The following is a 16,426-nucleotide window of genomic DNA, read 5'->3' as shown; positions in this document are numbered from 1 at the left end:
ATCATGTAATAATGCAATGCAATATAATAAAAAAAAAAAAAAAACAGTAGTTGCAAGCAAATACACCATAAAAGAATACCCCAATCAGGTTGTATGAGGAGGTGTTAGCCGTTAGGCCTGTCCCAAGAGGGGAATGAGGGAGGGAAACCTGGACTGCAGCTGTATTAGCACTCGAACATCTACATTTATGGTAGGTACAAAACTGTACTATGTTCATCGTGCATACAGCTGCAGTCATAATAGATGGGTAGAATCCCAAAGCTAAAAAAGGGGTGGTAGGCACTAGGTGGAACTAGGAGGAGCCAGGATGCTCTGCAAGACTGCAGTGGCAAAGCCTGCTCTAGATTTGGAGTATAATGGTAGGTGGTAGTGCTTGGAGAAGGTATGTACGGAACTCCAAGTGGCTGCTTCCAAAATATCTTTGGTAGGAACCCCCCTGAGGAAAGCTGCAGAGGTAGCTTTGGCCCTTGTGGAGTGAGATCTGATGCCTGCAGGTACAGATTTACCATGAAAAGAGTAACAAAAGCGTATGCAGTGGGCTATCCACTTTGAGATTGTCTGTTTGGAAATAGGCTTCCCTTGAGCTCCTGCAGCATAGGACACAAAGAGTTGCTCTGATTTTCTGAAAGGCTTTGTTCTGTCCAAATAATAACGCAGCTGTCTGTGAATGTCCAAGGAATGTAGTAGTCTCCACCCTTTGTTTTGAGGATTAGGGTAAAAGGTAGGTAAGTCGATAGCCTGATTCAAGGCTACCCTGGATACTACCTTTGGCATAAAGGACGGACTGGTTCGTAAGGCAACTCTGTCCTGATGGAAAATGATGAAAGGCTGCACAGCCATGAGGGCTTGTAGTTCCGAAACCCTGCGAGCTGAGGTGATTGCCAGGAGGAAGGCTGTTTTCCAGGACAAGTATTGCAGTTCTGTTGAAGCAGCTGGCTCAAAAGGAGGCAAGGTCAGTTTTTCTAGAATGAAATTGAGGTCCCAAGCAGGTACTGGTTGTTTCCTTGGAGGTTTTATATTCTTAGCCCCTCTGAGGAACTGTCTTAAAAGGGGGTGAGAGAATAAAGGAGGATCAGTGTTGTATTCTGCAGAAATGGCTGAGGCATGGATTTTGATGGAGGAGAATGAAAGTCCACTGCTTAGCATCTCAGCTAGGTACTGTAATATTTGAGGTAAATTCAGTATTCCAGGATTCTGACCCTTTTTCTCATTCCAGGCACAAAACCGTTTCCATTTTGCAGAGTAGGCTTTTCTAGTATAAGGCTTTCTGGCCTCCAAAATGACATCCTGCACCTCCTTGGAGAGTAGGGCCTGTTGTGAATTTAAGGAATCTTCCATGCGGCTAGATTGAGTGTTTTCAGCTGACTGTGAAGAGTTTTGAAGTTGTGCTGAGTCAGTAGAAGAGGCATTAGAGGCAGGATCCATGGTGGGGAATGTGTCAGGCTTTTCAGGAGTGGGTACCAGTGTTGTCTTGGCCAGTCTGGAGCAATGAGAATCATCTTTGGTCTGTCTGCTCTGGTTTTTAATAGAACTTTGGGCAGCAGAGGGAGAGGTGGAAAGGCATAAACTGTCATTGTTGTCCAACTGAAAGAGAGTGCGTCCACTTTCCAGGCCTGTGGATGAAAAGTCCTTGAGCAGAATTTTGCCAATTGGTGATTTCTGTGGGAGGCAAAGAGATCTATGTCTGGCCTTCCCCATGCTTGAATTATCTTTGTGAAAACTTGAGGATGCAACTTCCATTCGTGTGGATCTGTGATATTTCTGCTTAGGTTGTCTGCCAGTGTGTGTTTTCCTTGCCTGGCAGGTACTGTGCTTGAAGCTCGATTTGCAATTCCAGAGCCATGTTCCAAAGAGACATGGCTTGCCTGCATAGGGGGTATGAATGGGTACCTCCCTGTTTGTTTATGTACCACATTACTGTGGTGTTGTCCGTCCTTATCAATAGCTGGCCTGGATGCAGTAGGTCTTTGAAAGCTATAATAGCATTTATTACTGCTAGCATTTCCTTTTGATTGATGTGTAGGTGCTTCTCTTTTTAGGACCATTTGCCCTGAATGCACCGATCTGTCATGTGCGCCCCCCCAGGCGTAGTCCGAGGCATCTGTTGTGATGACTTGATTTGCTTGAGGCTTGCAGAATGGGAGACCTGTGTTTCTTTGGCATGCTTGAGCCCACCACAGAAATTCCTTTTGAAGACATGGAATTAGTGGTATTATTATTTCCAAACTGTGGCTGTGTTGAGACCATAGGTTTTTTAGGTACCACTGAAGTTTCCTCAAATGCAGCTTTGCACATGGGATTAGTAAGATGCAAGATGCCATGAATTCCAGAGCCTGCAGGATTTTCCTTGCAGTCAGCGTGGTGAAAGTTGCCAGTTTTCTTAAGTATTGAGTTAGTTGCCCTTGTTTCTCTGGCGTGAGGTAGGCCATCTGGGTGTTTGTATCCAAGCTGGCACCCAGGAAAATTATTGTTTGAGAGGGTATTAGCCTTGATTTCTTTTTGTTGACTGTGTATCCCAGAGAATTCAACAACATTATTACAAACGCCAGATGTTTCAGAAGTATGTGCTTGCTGTCCACTTGGATCAGGCAGTCGTCCAGATATGGGTATATTTGTATCCCTTGAAGTCTGCAGTAGGCGATTACAGATGCCAGGCATTTCGTGAACACTCTGGGCGCAGTAGATAAGCCAAAGGGCAATGCAGAGAATTGATAATAGGTTGAACCTGCAAGAAATCTGAGGTATCTTCTGCAATCTTGTCTGATTGGGACATGCAGGTATGCCTCCTTGAGGTCCAATGTTACCAGCCAAGACTCCTTGCCCAGCATGGGAAGAAGCTGCTGTAATGTGAGCATCTTGAATTTTGGCACAAGTAAAAATGTGTTTAGGATGGATAGGTCTCCAATCTTTTCCCTTCCTTGGTACCAGGAATAGTCTGGAATAAAAACCTTGACCCTGTTCTTGTACAGGTACCTCTTGAATAGCTTTCATGTCCATGAGATCTGAAATTTGTTTTTGTGCCTCTGCCCTTTGATTGCGTGGCAGGTTTGGCATGCCTCTCATTTTTGGAAGGGTGTGAAAGTGGAATCTGTAGCCTCTGTCTATAATGTCCAGGATCCATTTGTCTTTTGTGACAATATGCCAATTTTTCGAAAATAATGCCAGTTTTCTGCCTAAAGGTGCTGCCATTTGAGCCTTGCTTGGCATGTAAAGGGGAAAGTCATTGGTTCTGCTTTCTGAATGGCTATGAACTATCCTCACCACCTCTTTGTGTGGGCGCTTGCCATTGTCTGCCTCTAAACGATCCTTGAGATTGCCCTCTGCCCCTCGGGTGCCTGTATCTACCTCTTTGGGGTCTGTCTGTGGCTGGAAAGGACCAATTTTTGGAAGCCCAATTTCTACTGAAACGTGGAGGTTGTACCTGTAGGAAATCTTTTACTGTTTGCATTGATTTTGCCTTTTCCTCCATTTTCTTTAATACCTCCTCAGCTTTAACACCAAACAATACATCTTTTTGCAGAGGGGCATCTAGTAATTTAGCTTTGACATGATCTGGTAAGGTTTGCTCTTTGAGCCAGGCATGTCTACGTATGACTGATCCTGTAACAGCAGCTCTACATGAGGTCTCTAAAGCATCAAAACCACATTGCAAGGTATGTTTACCCACTTGTTCTGCACTATGTATCAAATCCTGCAACTCCTTCAAGTCTGGTTGTTCAGGTTGTGACATTTTGCTTCTCAACTGTGATAACAGAAATTGTTGGTACTTTAACATATGGAACTGACAGTTTAATGCCCTCATGGTTAAGGTGGCCGAGGTGTATACCTTTTCCCCCCACCTTTCTAAAGCTCTGGAATCTCTCTGTGAAGGTAATGGATTTTTAGCAGTGGAGGCCTTAATTCCCTTGGGACCCTGTGATATAGTTTCTGGGTCAGCCGCATGGCTTTTGTATAGGAATTGGTGTGAGTCAGGAACCCGGTAATACCTGTCAGGCTTGACTGGAGCTGGAGGTAAAGAATCTGGGTTTAGGCAGGCCTCCGAATACACATCATCTAGAATGTCTAAGACAGGAGGTATAGCCAGAGGCCTGTGCTGAGGGAGCAAGAGGAAATCCCTAAGCCTTTTCTTGGAGTCGGAGTACTCTTGGCCTTCCCAGTGGAAGTGTTCCCTCAAGGTATGTAAGGTTTCCCCAAAAGAGTAATCCTCAGGGGGGGAGACAGAGGGAATGGACTCCTCTGCATCAGAATCTTCAAAAGGGGAGTAAGAATGTTTCTGTCAGAATGTTCTGAAATAATGGAGGCCTGGTCCGAAGAGGGGGATTCTTCCTCCACTCTGGGGGAACCCCTAATAAGAGTAATCAAATCCTCAGCCATTTTGAGCATCTGATTTTTAGGCATGGGGCCTTGAGAAGGGCCCTGTGGAGCTTGCCTTTTAGTATGCATGGCTGATTTAGACTTAGTGAAAGCCTTAATGGAAAAAGAAGAGGAAGGCCTGTAGACACCTTGAGAGGTGGCAGGTCTGTCTAAACTCTGAGTTTCACCGCCAAGAGTGGCTTCGGTATCTGTAGTCGGGGTGTGGGCCGAAGAGCCTGCGACCTCAGGCACAGAAGACACCGCCAATGAAGTGTCGTCGGTAGTCAGGGGCTGCGTAGGCGCCTCACTGAGAACCGAACCACCTGTAGTCTTGAAAAATATTCGTAATCTCAGGAGCTGGCCGACCGGCACTTGCAAACTGCTTCTGCTTCGGGCACCGCACGGCAAGAAAGACTGGAGAAAATGGCGTCGGCTGGATCTTTTATACCCCTGTCGCACTGACGTCAGGGAGGAAGCGACGACAACCGACGCTGGACCTAGACTTTGAATTCGGCCAACCGAGGACCCGCCTGACGGCAGGAAAACCCATCTGTTATGACTGCAGCTGTATGCACGATGAACATCTCCAAGATTGCACTACAGTGGGGAAAAGGCATATTTCCTGATCCCTACCATAATGCAACCTCAGTCAGGACGGTTCGACAGCCTGCATTGTCGATGAGATGATATGTTCGACAATGTGGTTATTTGATTATGTGACACAGACCCACCTCTAACAACTGAAAACTCCATGACCATACAAGTTTTTTAGACTAATACACAAAGCTCACAAAACTGTCATTTTAAACTTATCAGAGCAAATATATTATTCTATCAATTACATTTTAGTTATCTTGGGGGACAAATTTCCACTTTCGCAACTTCTTAATGCGGTTTCCATTTTTTACTTAATTTGCATAGTAACTTACAGGTAAGCTCAGCATAAGTCTGACTGATGAAAAAATGAGGGATGAGAAGTTTAGAAGCCCAGTGGCAGACAAGCAATACAAACCACTTTTAAGTTGACCTTTAGCAAATACTCACCTGGAAGGGAGCCTTCCCAGTAAGACACTGGTAAATGATGGTTCCTATGCTCCACAGATCTGCCTTTGCATCATAATGCTGGGACATAATGACTTCAGGAGCCTGTTATGAAAATAAAAACACAACACATAAGGTTGCAGCATGAAGTGACAGGCCTTGGGCAAAGGCAGACAAACACTTACAATGCAGAACAATCATTTATATAATACTGACACATTACAGCAACAAATGTACAACTTTAGGCACATATCACCACAATTAACACTCTCTGTCATTACCTGAAATATAGGGGTCAGGCTACTGAAATGCTAATGTTTTTTTCAAGCCGGTGGTATTAACTAATTACTGGTAAATGGAAAGTACATTTTATTCAGTTGTAAATAACAGTTTTGCTGATAATATCCTGTTCACATCTGCACTTTTGGTATGCTAAAGGCTAATGAGTAATCAAAGCTCATAACTTATCACCAAGCAGCCAATGACTACACCTATGCCAAATTCCCCCAGACAGTACGAATACCATCTTGGGTCTCACCTGGAAACAAGTCCCAAGTCCAATGGCACCAACCGAGTCAACAAAAGCATACATACATAAATAGATAATACATAGCCAACTAGATAGGCAGATATATAAATAAACTTTGCTCTCTATTTTCAGCATAGCCAGGACCATATGGACCATAACACTAAAAATAATTAGGGAAAGGCCCCAAATTAGGGACACTTTAAAACAGTTGGTACTATTAACAGAGAACTTCTCAAAACCATTTCTACTGTAAGAAAAGATGGAGCAAAGCAAATGCAAACTACTTAGGAGCCACAGTTCACAATATGAGCAGTTGGGAGGTATGAATAAAGCATACACCTTCTCTTGCCAGTCATGCACTGTGCAGTGAACGGGAAAGGGAGGAACTGAAGCTAACCAAATGTATGCCAACCTTAAACCAGGTTTTTAACGTTCAAGGTAAGGTGATATCAGTTCAGCTGTGGGAGATGCAAAGAGCTGGCTTCCTGGAAGATGGACTTCAGTCTGTAGCAGAGGTTTCAAGGTCAGGGCTTCAACAGGGACCCACATAAATAACATCATCTGCAGTACACTTAAAAGAAGCATTTAGTGAACTAGTGAACTACCTTGAACATTCCGTCTGACTAATGTGCACCTAAATTGGTTCATGCAGGACAGGCCTTTTCAACCCAGTTTGAGCAGTTCTAGGACAACATCATGGTAACAGTTGAGCTGGATGCTGGGAAAGGCAAAGTAAGAGAAGTCATCAGACTGTCACAATCATCACACCCAGGTCAAACTACTAAATAAAATATGGCAAATTAGTGGCTAAAGCAAACAAATGGATGCAATGGCAGAGGACTGAAATCCAAGAAGATGCAGAGGTCATCTAACTACTACATTCCAATTCTGGAGATCACACATGTACAGCACCACTGGACATCCAACAGCAAGGCCATAACAGCAGTGAAAGAAATGACTGCAAACGACACAACAAAAGATTAAATGAATGAAACAACAAAAGCAAAGTTGCAAGAAGGGGAGGGAGGAGTAATGTGGGACAGATGTATACAGTCTCCAGGGAGGTGGGCAAAAGGAACACAGACAAGTACAACAGAGATAAGAGGTAGGTGAGGTCATGTGAAGCTGGCAGAAAGAAGCAAGACTAGGGTAGACATATGGAAACATTCTTTCACATAATCAATGACAGGACCTTGGAATTCCTCACAAAACTAAGAGGCTGAGTGCTAGAGCACAGCTAGGATCAGTAGATGACTGTGTGAAACATGTGTCTTGTGCGTGTGGAGAGGTGAAGGATTACCTGCATTACTCAGACATAGTTATCACAGTCTGGTCTAATTCTGCTGTTAAAACTATTTTCACCTCAGGTGACGGACAGCTTAGCCTACCAAAGTACATATACAAACAGCTGTGTTAGGAACTTACACTTGTAGACACTCCAGTATGTTCACTGTTGCAGCAGTGATAATGCTTCGGTCTTTGGCTACTGAAGGTCCAATGACAAGACTTTCCATCTTTCCCCTTCCTTGCTGGGAGACTCCTACCCACCTGGATGTCCACAACTTAAGAGTGTTAAGGCTATTCATCCCCACTATCTTTAGCCCTTCTTTGACCCTGTCTGCCCAGGAAGTCTGGGCTGAGATCAGAGCAAGAGATGCCCACATGGCATATGCCTTCAAGAATGCCAATTTAGAAAGACCCCAAAAGCTCCCTCTCTACAGACTAAGTAAATCTTACAACAGGGGTAAGTTGTAAGAGTAAAAGAAACGGGAAGTAGGATACATGAGTGGGCAACTACCCAACCCTAGGATAGCTACAGGAAGGGATCAGAGGGGTGGTAGATGGTAAATATACATGCAATGGTGAACAGACTTCAGTGCCTTCAATTATTTAGAAAGGTTGTTACTTTTCTTAACAACTCCAGATTACAAAAACCTTAGCACAACAACATAAGCAAAAGGAAGTAGAAAGGGTTGTTGCCAAACTTAAGGAGCTTATAACAAAAAAAAAAAATAATAATAAAAAGCCAAAAATCCTACACAGGTATTAGAGATGTTTCAGCAAACAGAACTATCTATGGAACATCTAACTACACCAAGGTTAGAGGAAGATGAGAATATTATATTCATAAGGCAGCAGAAAATATTCTAAGAACTAAGCCCACGTAGCGATAGAGAAAAGAGATTCTGCCGATAGCAATGACTGCAATTAGGGGTACAGAGAATAGGCAAGAGGGGATGGAATTTACTAGAGACAACTGGCAAAGGAACCAAGGTACTGTGAGCAAATAATTAGAGAGGGAAAGGTAACAGAATGGGAAGAGGCCAACAATTCATTTGGACTGCAGGCTAGATATTGCCTTCCTTATCAAGGGCATAGGCAAAGAGAAAGAAAAACTAGAATCATAAGCGAAAGACCAGAACTGGTAGAGGTTTTAGTAGAATCTAGAACAGAAGCTGAGTTATAATGGAATGATTAGCAGGGCATGTAAAATATTGCATGATAACTATAAGAATCAATCAGAGGTGGTTAGAAAGGATTTAGAAGAGAGACTGGAGAGGCAATTCACAAAGAAACAATGGTGGGTTATATATATGGATCCCAAATATGTAACAAAGTCTAGCAGAATTAAGATATTTGCTTGGAAGTGTTTGTACAGGTATTTTATACCCCAAGCAGACTCCAAAGAATTTTTCATCAGGTAGATTGCAAATGTTGGAGATGTGCTGGTGAAGAAATAGGTAATTCGGAATATATATTTTTGGGAGTGTAATGAGTTGGTAGACTTTAAAAACTGCATGCAGACAACTCTAGGAGAAATACCGGGTGAGCAAATTGTGTAACTAAGGAAATATTTTTTTTTTTTTGTGCTATGATACAGAGTCAGAATTGCCTAGACATTGTAAGGCTTTGCTGAGTTTAATTCTGGTGGCTGCCAAAAAAGCAATTACAAGAAAATGGAGATCAAAGTCTAAACCAACTGTACTAGAAGTAGCAAATATAGTAACAGAGATAACACAACTGGAAGTAGGATCTTTAGAAAAAGGTACGAGCAAATTACATAACAAAAATCGGGGAACTGCCATACCTCTCAACATCTTAGAACAAGAAATCTGGACAAAGCCATAAATAATGAGGGGACAAAGGTCCAAAAATGGGGAACATTTTTAAATATTGCTCTTACAAACTTTGGAAGTTCACAGAATAACAAGTTTTGAATTAGCATGAATTTTCTGAAAGATATGAAACCTGAACCTCAGATGTCTGTCATTATATTCTGACTTGAATCCTCCATAATTTGCCAGTGATTTTCTAGAAAACCACAATTTTCTGAGAAACATATCAAAAACATGAGGCAATAATCTGGACAATTGAGAGGTATGAGGAAAGTACAGTTTTGTACCTACCATAAATGTAGATGTTCGAGTGCTAATACAGCTGCAGTAATCACAGATGGGTTTTCTGCCGTCAGGCGGTCCCTCGGTCGGCCGAATTCCAAAGTCTTGGTCCGGCGTCGGTTGTCGTCGCTTTCTCTTCTGACGTCAGTGAGGCCAGAGTATATAAGACACAGCCAACGCCATGTTCTTCAGTCTTTCTTGCCCCAGATGTCAGGTGCCCCCAGAAGGAAGGCAATACATAAATAATGCATATATGCAAATACAAGCAATGCAATATAATCCAAAATCAGTGGTAGCAAGCAAATAAAACATAGCAGGATAACCCAGTCAGGTAGTATGAAAAGGTTGTTAGGCCCCATGCCTTTATCAAGTGGGAAAGGAGGGAGGGAAACCTGTACTGCAGCTGTATTAGCACTCGAACATCTACATTTATGGTAGGTACAAAACTGTACTATGTTCATCGTGCATACAGCTGCAGTAATCACAGATGGGTAGAGTCCCAAAGCTATGCACAGGGTGGTAGGTACTAGGAGGAACTGGGTTGAGCCAGAATGCCCTGCAAAACAGAAGTGGCAAAGCCTGCTCTAGTTCTGGAGTATAAAGGCAGGTGGTAGTGTTTTGTGAAGGTATGTACAGAACTCCAAGTGGCTGCCTCCAAAATATCTTTGGTAGGAACTCCTCTGAGGAAGGCTGTAGAGGTAGCTGTGGCCCTGGTGGAGTGAGATCTGATACCTGTAGGAACAGATTTCCCATGATAGGAATAACAAAACCGTATGCAGTGGCCTATCCACTTTGAAATAGTCTGTTTTGTAACTGGCTTCCCTTGAGCCCCTACAGCATAGGACACAAAGAGTTGTTCTGATTTCCTGAAGGACTTTGTTCTGTCCAAATAATAACGTAGCTGCCTATGGATGTCTAAAGAGTGTAGCAGCCTTTCCCCTTTGTTTTGAGGATTGGGGTAAAAGGTAGGTAGGTGTATGGCTTGATTTAAAGCTACCCTGGATACCACTTTAGGCATAAATGATGGGTTGGTACGAAGGGAAACACTGTCCTGATGGAAAATGAGAAAGGGCTGCACCGCCATGAGGGCCTGTAGTTCAGAAACCCTATGAGCTGAAGTGATGGCCAGAGGGAAGGCTGTTTTCCAGGACAAATATTGCAAATCTGTTGAGGCAGCTGGTTCAAAAGGAGGCAATGTTAATTTTTCTAGTATGTAATTAAGATGCCATGCTGGTATTGGTTGCTTCCTTGGTGGTCTAATATTCTTAGCCCCTCTGAGGAACTGTCGTAAGAGTGGGTGAGAAAATAAAGGAGGATCCGTGTTGAATTCTGCAGAAATGGCTGAGGCATGGATTTTTATGGAAGAAAATGAAAGTCCACTGTTCAGCAGCTCAGCTAGATACTGTAATACCTGAGGCAAGTTCAGTTTACTAGGGTCCTGGCCTCTTTTCTCATTCCAAGAGCAAAACTGCTTCCATTTTGCGGAGTAAGCTTTTCTGGTAGATGGCCTTCTGGCCTCCAAAATGACATCCTGCACCTCCTTGGAGAGTAGGGTCTGTTGTGGTGTTAAGGAATTTTCCATGCAGCGAGATTGAGTGTTTTCAGCTGACTGTGAAGAGTTTTGTAGCTGTGCTGAGTCAGCAGAAGAGGCATTAGAGGCAGGGACCAGGGAGGAGTATGTGTTAGGCTCCTCAGGAGTGGGTACCAGTGTTGCCTTGGCCAATCTGGAGCAATCAGTATCATCTTCGGTTTGTCTGTTCTTGCTTTCAAAAGCACCTTGGGCAGAAGAGGCAGAGGTGGGAATGCGTAAACTGTCCATGCTGTCCAACTAAATGAAAGGGCGTCCACTCTCCAGGCCTTTGGATGAAAGGTCCTCGAACAAAACTTTTCCAATTGATGATTCCTGTGGGAGGCAAAAGATCTATGTCTGGCCTCCCCCATGCTTGGATTATTTCTGCAAACACCTGAGGATGTAACTTCCATTCGTGTGGATCTGTCATATTTCTGCTTAGATTGTCTGCCAGTGTGTTTTCCAATCCTGGCAAGTACTGTGCTTGAAGTTCGATTTGTCTTTCCAGAGCCAAGTTCCAAAGAGTCATGGCTAGTCTGCACAAGGGGTATGAATGTGTTCCTCCTTGTTTGTTTATGTACCACATTACCGTGGTGTTGTCTGTTCTTATCAGTAATTGTCCTGGATGCAGGAAGTCCTTGAAAGCTGTAATTGCATTTATTACTGCTAGCATTTCTTTTTGATTGATGTGAAGGTGCTTTTCCTTTTGGGACCATTTGCCCTGAATGCACCTGTCCGTCATGTGCGCCCCCCAGGCGTAGTCTGAGGCGTCTGTGGTTATGACTTGCTTTGCTTGAGGCTTGCAGAATGGGAGGCCTGTGTTTGCTTGACATGCTTGGGCCCACCATAGAAATTCCTTTTGCAAACATGGAATTATTGGTATTATTGTTTCCAAACCGTGACTGTGTTGAGACCATAGTTTTTTTAGGTACCATTGAAGTTTCCTCATATGCAGCTTTGCACATGGGATTAAAAGAATGCAAGATGCCATGAATCCCAGAGCCTGCAGGATTTTCCTTGCAGTAAGCCTGGTACTTTTTGCTAGTATTTTGAAGTACTGAGATAGTTGCCCCTGTTTTTCTGGCATAAGGTAGGCCATCTGAGTGTTTGTGTCCAAGTTGGCACCCAGGAAAGTTATTTTCTGAGATGGTGTTAGCCTTGATTTCTCTTTGTTGATTGTATATCCCAGAGAAAGCAGTAACCGTGTCACATATGCCAGATGTTCCAGAAGTATGTGCTTGCTGTCCGCTTGGATCAGGCAGTCGTCCAGATAAGGGTAAATTTGTATCCCTTGAAGTCTGCAGTAGGCAATCACTGATGCCAGGCACTTTGTGAATACTCTGGGCGCAGTAGATAAGCCAAAGGGCAATGCAGAGAATTGATAGTGGATTGACACTGCAAGAAATCTGAGGTATCTTCTGCAGCTTTGTCTGATTTGGACATGCAGGTATGCCTCCTTGAGGTCCAATGTTACCAGCCAAAACTCCTTGCCCAGCATGGGAAGAAGCTGCTGTAATGTGAGCATCTTGAGTTTTGGGACGAATAGAAATGTGTTTAGGATGGATAAGTCCAAAATGGGTCTCCAGTCGGTTCCTTTCCTTGGTACCAGAAAAAGTCTTGAATAAAAACCTTGACCTTGTTGGTGAGTAGGTACCTCTTGAATAGCTCTCATGCTTATGAGCTTTGAAATTTGCAGTTGTGCCTCTGCCCTTTGATTTTGTGGCAGGTTTGGCATGCCTCTCATTTTTGGAAGAGTGTGAAATTGAAATTTGTAGCCTCTGTTTATAATGTCCAGGATCCATTTGTCTGTTGTGACAATATGCCAATTGCTTGCAAATAATGCTAATTTCCCTCCCAAAGGTGCTGCCAGCTGAGACATGCTTGGCATGGAAATGAGGGAGTCATTGGGTTTGCTTCCTGTATTGTTGTGCACTGTCTTCGCCACCTCTTGGAGCTGGAGTTTGCCATTGTCGGCCTCTATATGATCCTTGTGATTGCCCTCTGCCCCTTGTGCGTCTGTATCTACCTCTTTGGGGCTTGTCAGTGGCTGGAAAGGACCAGTTTTTTGAAGGCCAATTTCTGCTAAAACGAGGTGGTTGGACCTGTAAGAAAGCTTTGACTGTTTGCATAGATTTGGCTTTTTCTTCCATTTTCCGTAGTATCTCCTCAGCATTAGTACCAAACAACACATCCTTTGTAAAGGGGCATCTAGAAGTTTAGCTTTCACATGATCAGGTAAATTTTGTTCCCTAAGCCAGGCATGTCTGCGAATGACTGATCCTGTAGCAGCCGCTCTACTTGAAGCCTCTAGGGCATCATAACCACATTGTAAGGTGTGTTTACCCACTTGCTCTGCACTATGCATCATATCCTGTAACTCCTTTAAATCTGGTTGTTCAGGTTGAGACATTTTGTTCCTTAATTGTATTAACAGGAACTGTTGATATTTAAGCATATGAAACTGACAATTTAAAGCCCTCATGGCTAGGGTGGCCGAGGTATATACCTTTTTACCCCACCTTTCTAAAGATCTTGATTCCCTTTCTGCAGGAAGTGGATTCTTGGCAGTGGAGGCCTTCAATCCCTTGGGGCCTTGTGAAATGGTTTCAGGGTCAGCATTATGGCTTTTGAAGAGAAATTGGTGAGAGCTGGGTACTCTGTAATACCTATCAGGTTTGACTGGTGCAGGAGGCAGAGAATCCGGGTTAAGACAAGCCTCCGAATAGACATCATCCAGTATGTCCAAAACAGGGGGTATAGCCAGAGGTCTGTGTTGAGGTAACAAAAGAAATTCCCTAAGTCTTTTCTTGGAATCTGAAAAGTCTTGGCCTTCCCAATGGAAGTGTTCCCTCAAGGTGTGCAAGGTTTCCCCAAAGGAAAAATCCTCAGGAGGGGATACAGAAGGAATGGACTGTTCTGCATCCGAATCCTCAAAAGGAAAGTAAGGATGTTCCTCTGCATCAGAATGTTCTGATAAAATGGATCCCTGATCAGAAGAGGGAGAATCTTCCTCCACTCTGGGTCTCTTGTCTGGAGGGGGTTGAGAACCTCTGATAAGAGTAATTAAATCCTCAGCCATTTTAAGCATCTGTTTTTTAGGCATGGGACCTGGAGATGGGCCCTGTGCAACAGGCCTCGTGGGATGCCTGGCTGCTTTGGATTTAGGAAAGGCCTTAATAGAAAAAGAAGATGAGGGCCTAAATACACCATGGGTGGAAGTGGACCTGTCCACATTAGTAGGCTCAACATTAGCAGAGGATTTGGTTGTAGTCTGGGAAAGGGCCGAGGACCCAGCGGTCTCGGGTACAGAGGACACCGCCAAAGGAGTGTCGTCGGTAGTCAGGGACTGCAAAGGCGTCTCGCTGAGAACCGGACCACGTGTAGCCTGTTTTGGCGTGGTGTCAGCGGAGACCGCGGGCCTCGTGTGTCGGTCCTTTTCCTTGCGTTTTTTGGACAAAACGGTAGTCGGAGAGTCCGACAACATTTTATAATCAAAAGCTTTACCAAAGTAGTGCTGGGCGAACTCCGCCCGACGCTTAATAGTGCGTTTATTGAAGGTAGCACAAAAGCGACAGCCCGAGACGTCGTAGTCTGGGCCCAAACAAGGTATGCAGAGGGAATGGAAATCCTTATGCGGTATTTGCTTCCCACAAGAAATACAATTATTAACTTTTTCTGACATCGGTCTGAGGCAAGAAAAGTTTCCCCAATGGGGTACTTAGCTTTAATGAAGACTTCGGTTTCCAAAATATTCGTAATTCAGGAGCTGGCCGACCGGCACTTGCGAACTGCTTCTGCTTCGGGCACCGCACGGCAAAAAAGACTGAAGAACATGGCGTCGGCTGTGTCTTATATACTCTGGCCTCACTGACGTCAGAAGAGAAAGCGACGACAACCGACGCCGGACCAAGACTTTGGAATTCGGCCGACCGAGGGACCGCCTGACGGCAGAAAACCCATCTGTGATTACTGCAGCTGTATGCACGATGAACATCAGTACACGCAGACTAATATTTTGAGGCAGAATACAGTTTAAGGGAAGGCAGGAAATAAATGAGCTATGTAATGTTTGTCTGAGAATGACTGGATTTATTACAAGTGAAGTTTAAGGTCTGCAACTGAAAACATGTCAATATGGTTGTTTTAATTTATATAAACATGTGACTGCCTATGTCTTAAGTGGTAACTTAACAAAGATGCTTCTTGTTTAAAAAAAAGGTTAGAGGAAGATGAAGCTCAAGAATTAATAGTTAAGATATGAAGAGATGACAAAAAAGAAGTGATATGTAATCAATCAACAGGGAAGCCTCCAGGACAGATGGTATTTCTATTGAACTTAGGAGGAAAAAAAATACTAAAAGATCTGGAAGGTGCTGTTTACTACATTTTAAAATGGGAGACAGTACCAGCATCTTGACAGAAAGCTGTGGTGGCTGTGTTATCCAAAGAGGGAAAAGACCATTCAGACACAGCTTAATCTAAACCAATTTCACTTTTAAATCATGAATATAAAGTGCGTACATAAATACAAAAGAAAATGGCAAAGGTTATCGAGTGATAAATACATTTTTTGAAGGGGAGGCAAATATTTGACAATATTAACAGAACAATGATGATCCAGAGAGAAGCACAATGTAAGAAAATGCTGTTATTATTCATGGGTCTTGATGAAGACAAAGCATACGACAGACTCAGCTGGGATTTTATGAGTAGGACAATGTTAGCATTCGCATTCCCTGAAAGAAAAATGCAGTTAAATAAGGATGATATGTGACGGATAAAAGGCAAGAATTAAGGTGGGAAGATTTCTCACCAACAAACTGTGTTTGATCCAATGAACCAGGCTAAGATGTCCTCTTTCTCCTTTGTTATTTGCTTTATATTTAGAACCATTAGCAAAGAAAATATAATTGGTAAGATAATCAACAAAAGTTAGCTTTATCTGCAGACATTATTTTGTACTTGATAAAATCAGAAAAGGACATTTTAGTGTTATGAAACATTTTAAGACAGTTTCAAGTGTTTTAGGGATATGAAATAAATGAAGATAAAACAAAGGCTATGCTGGGAAACTATCTACCCACACATGAACTGGATCAGCGACAATCATATTTACGGGGACATGACAAGATGAAGATTTACAGACAGAAAATGATTCCACTGTGGCAGATAAGGACATGGTGGAAGACACTACACAAAAGGTAATATAAAAACTGTGAATCTGGTAGCTCCTGATTATTGATATGGATAATAAGATAAAAGCTGTGGAGATGTTTTAGTCCCTTTAGTTTTGTATTCTAGTGAGGTGGATTTTTATCAACTAGAGAAGCTGTTGATGGTAATTAATAAAGAGTTGAAGGTATTTATCCAGGAGGGGGAGAGGGCAAGAGTTACATGGGATCAGCTGATTCTCCCCACAGAGCAAGGTGGATTTGAAAGGATAATTTGGAGTTATGCCTCATATATAAAGCTCAAGCAGATGGTCAAACATGAAAATGGGAAGGAATGACAATAAAATGGGTGGCAAACAAGGAG

At 43.2% G+C, this 16,426-nt stretch overlaps 1 protein-coding gene across 1 annotated transcript in view; it reads right to left on the bottom strand.

The window, feature by feature from the left end:
* ULK1 (unc-51 like autophagy activating kinase 1) overlaps positions 1-16,426 on the bottom strand; it is a 1,203,955-nt gene that overhangs the window by 536,427 nt on the left and 651,102 nt on the right. Inside the window, exon 8 of the mRNA XM_044068766.1 lies at positions 5,398-5,499. Coding sequence (XP_043924701.1) covers positions 5,398-5,499 — 102 coding nt within the window. The remainder of the gene's footprint in view (positions 1-5,397; positions 5,500-16,426) is intronic.

This window comes from Protopterus annectens, chromosome 4.part0, assembly GCF_019279795.1.
Source record: "Protopterus annectens isolate FY-2018-M chromosome 4.part0, PAN1.0, whole genome shotgun sequence".
Classification (NCBI taxonomy): Eukaryota; Metazoa; Chordata; order Ceratodontiformes; family Protopteridae; genus Protopterus; species Protopterus annectens.
The sequence above is the reverse complement of the archived record's forward strand: the minus strand, read 5'-3'. Positions and strand labels throughout refer to the sequence as shown.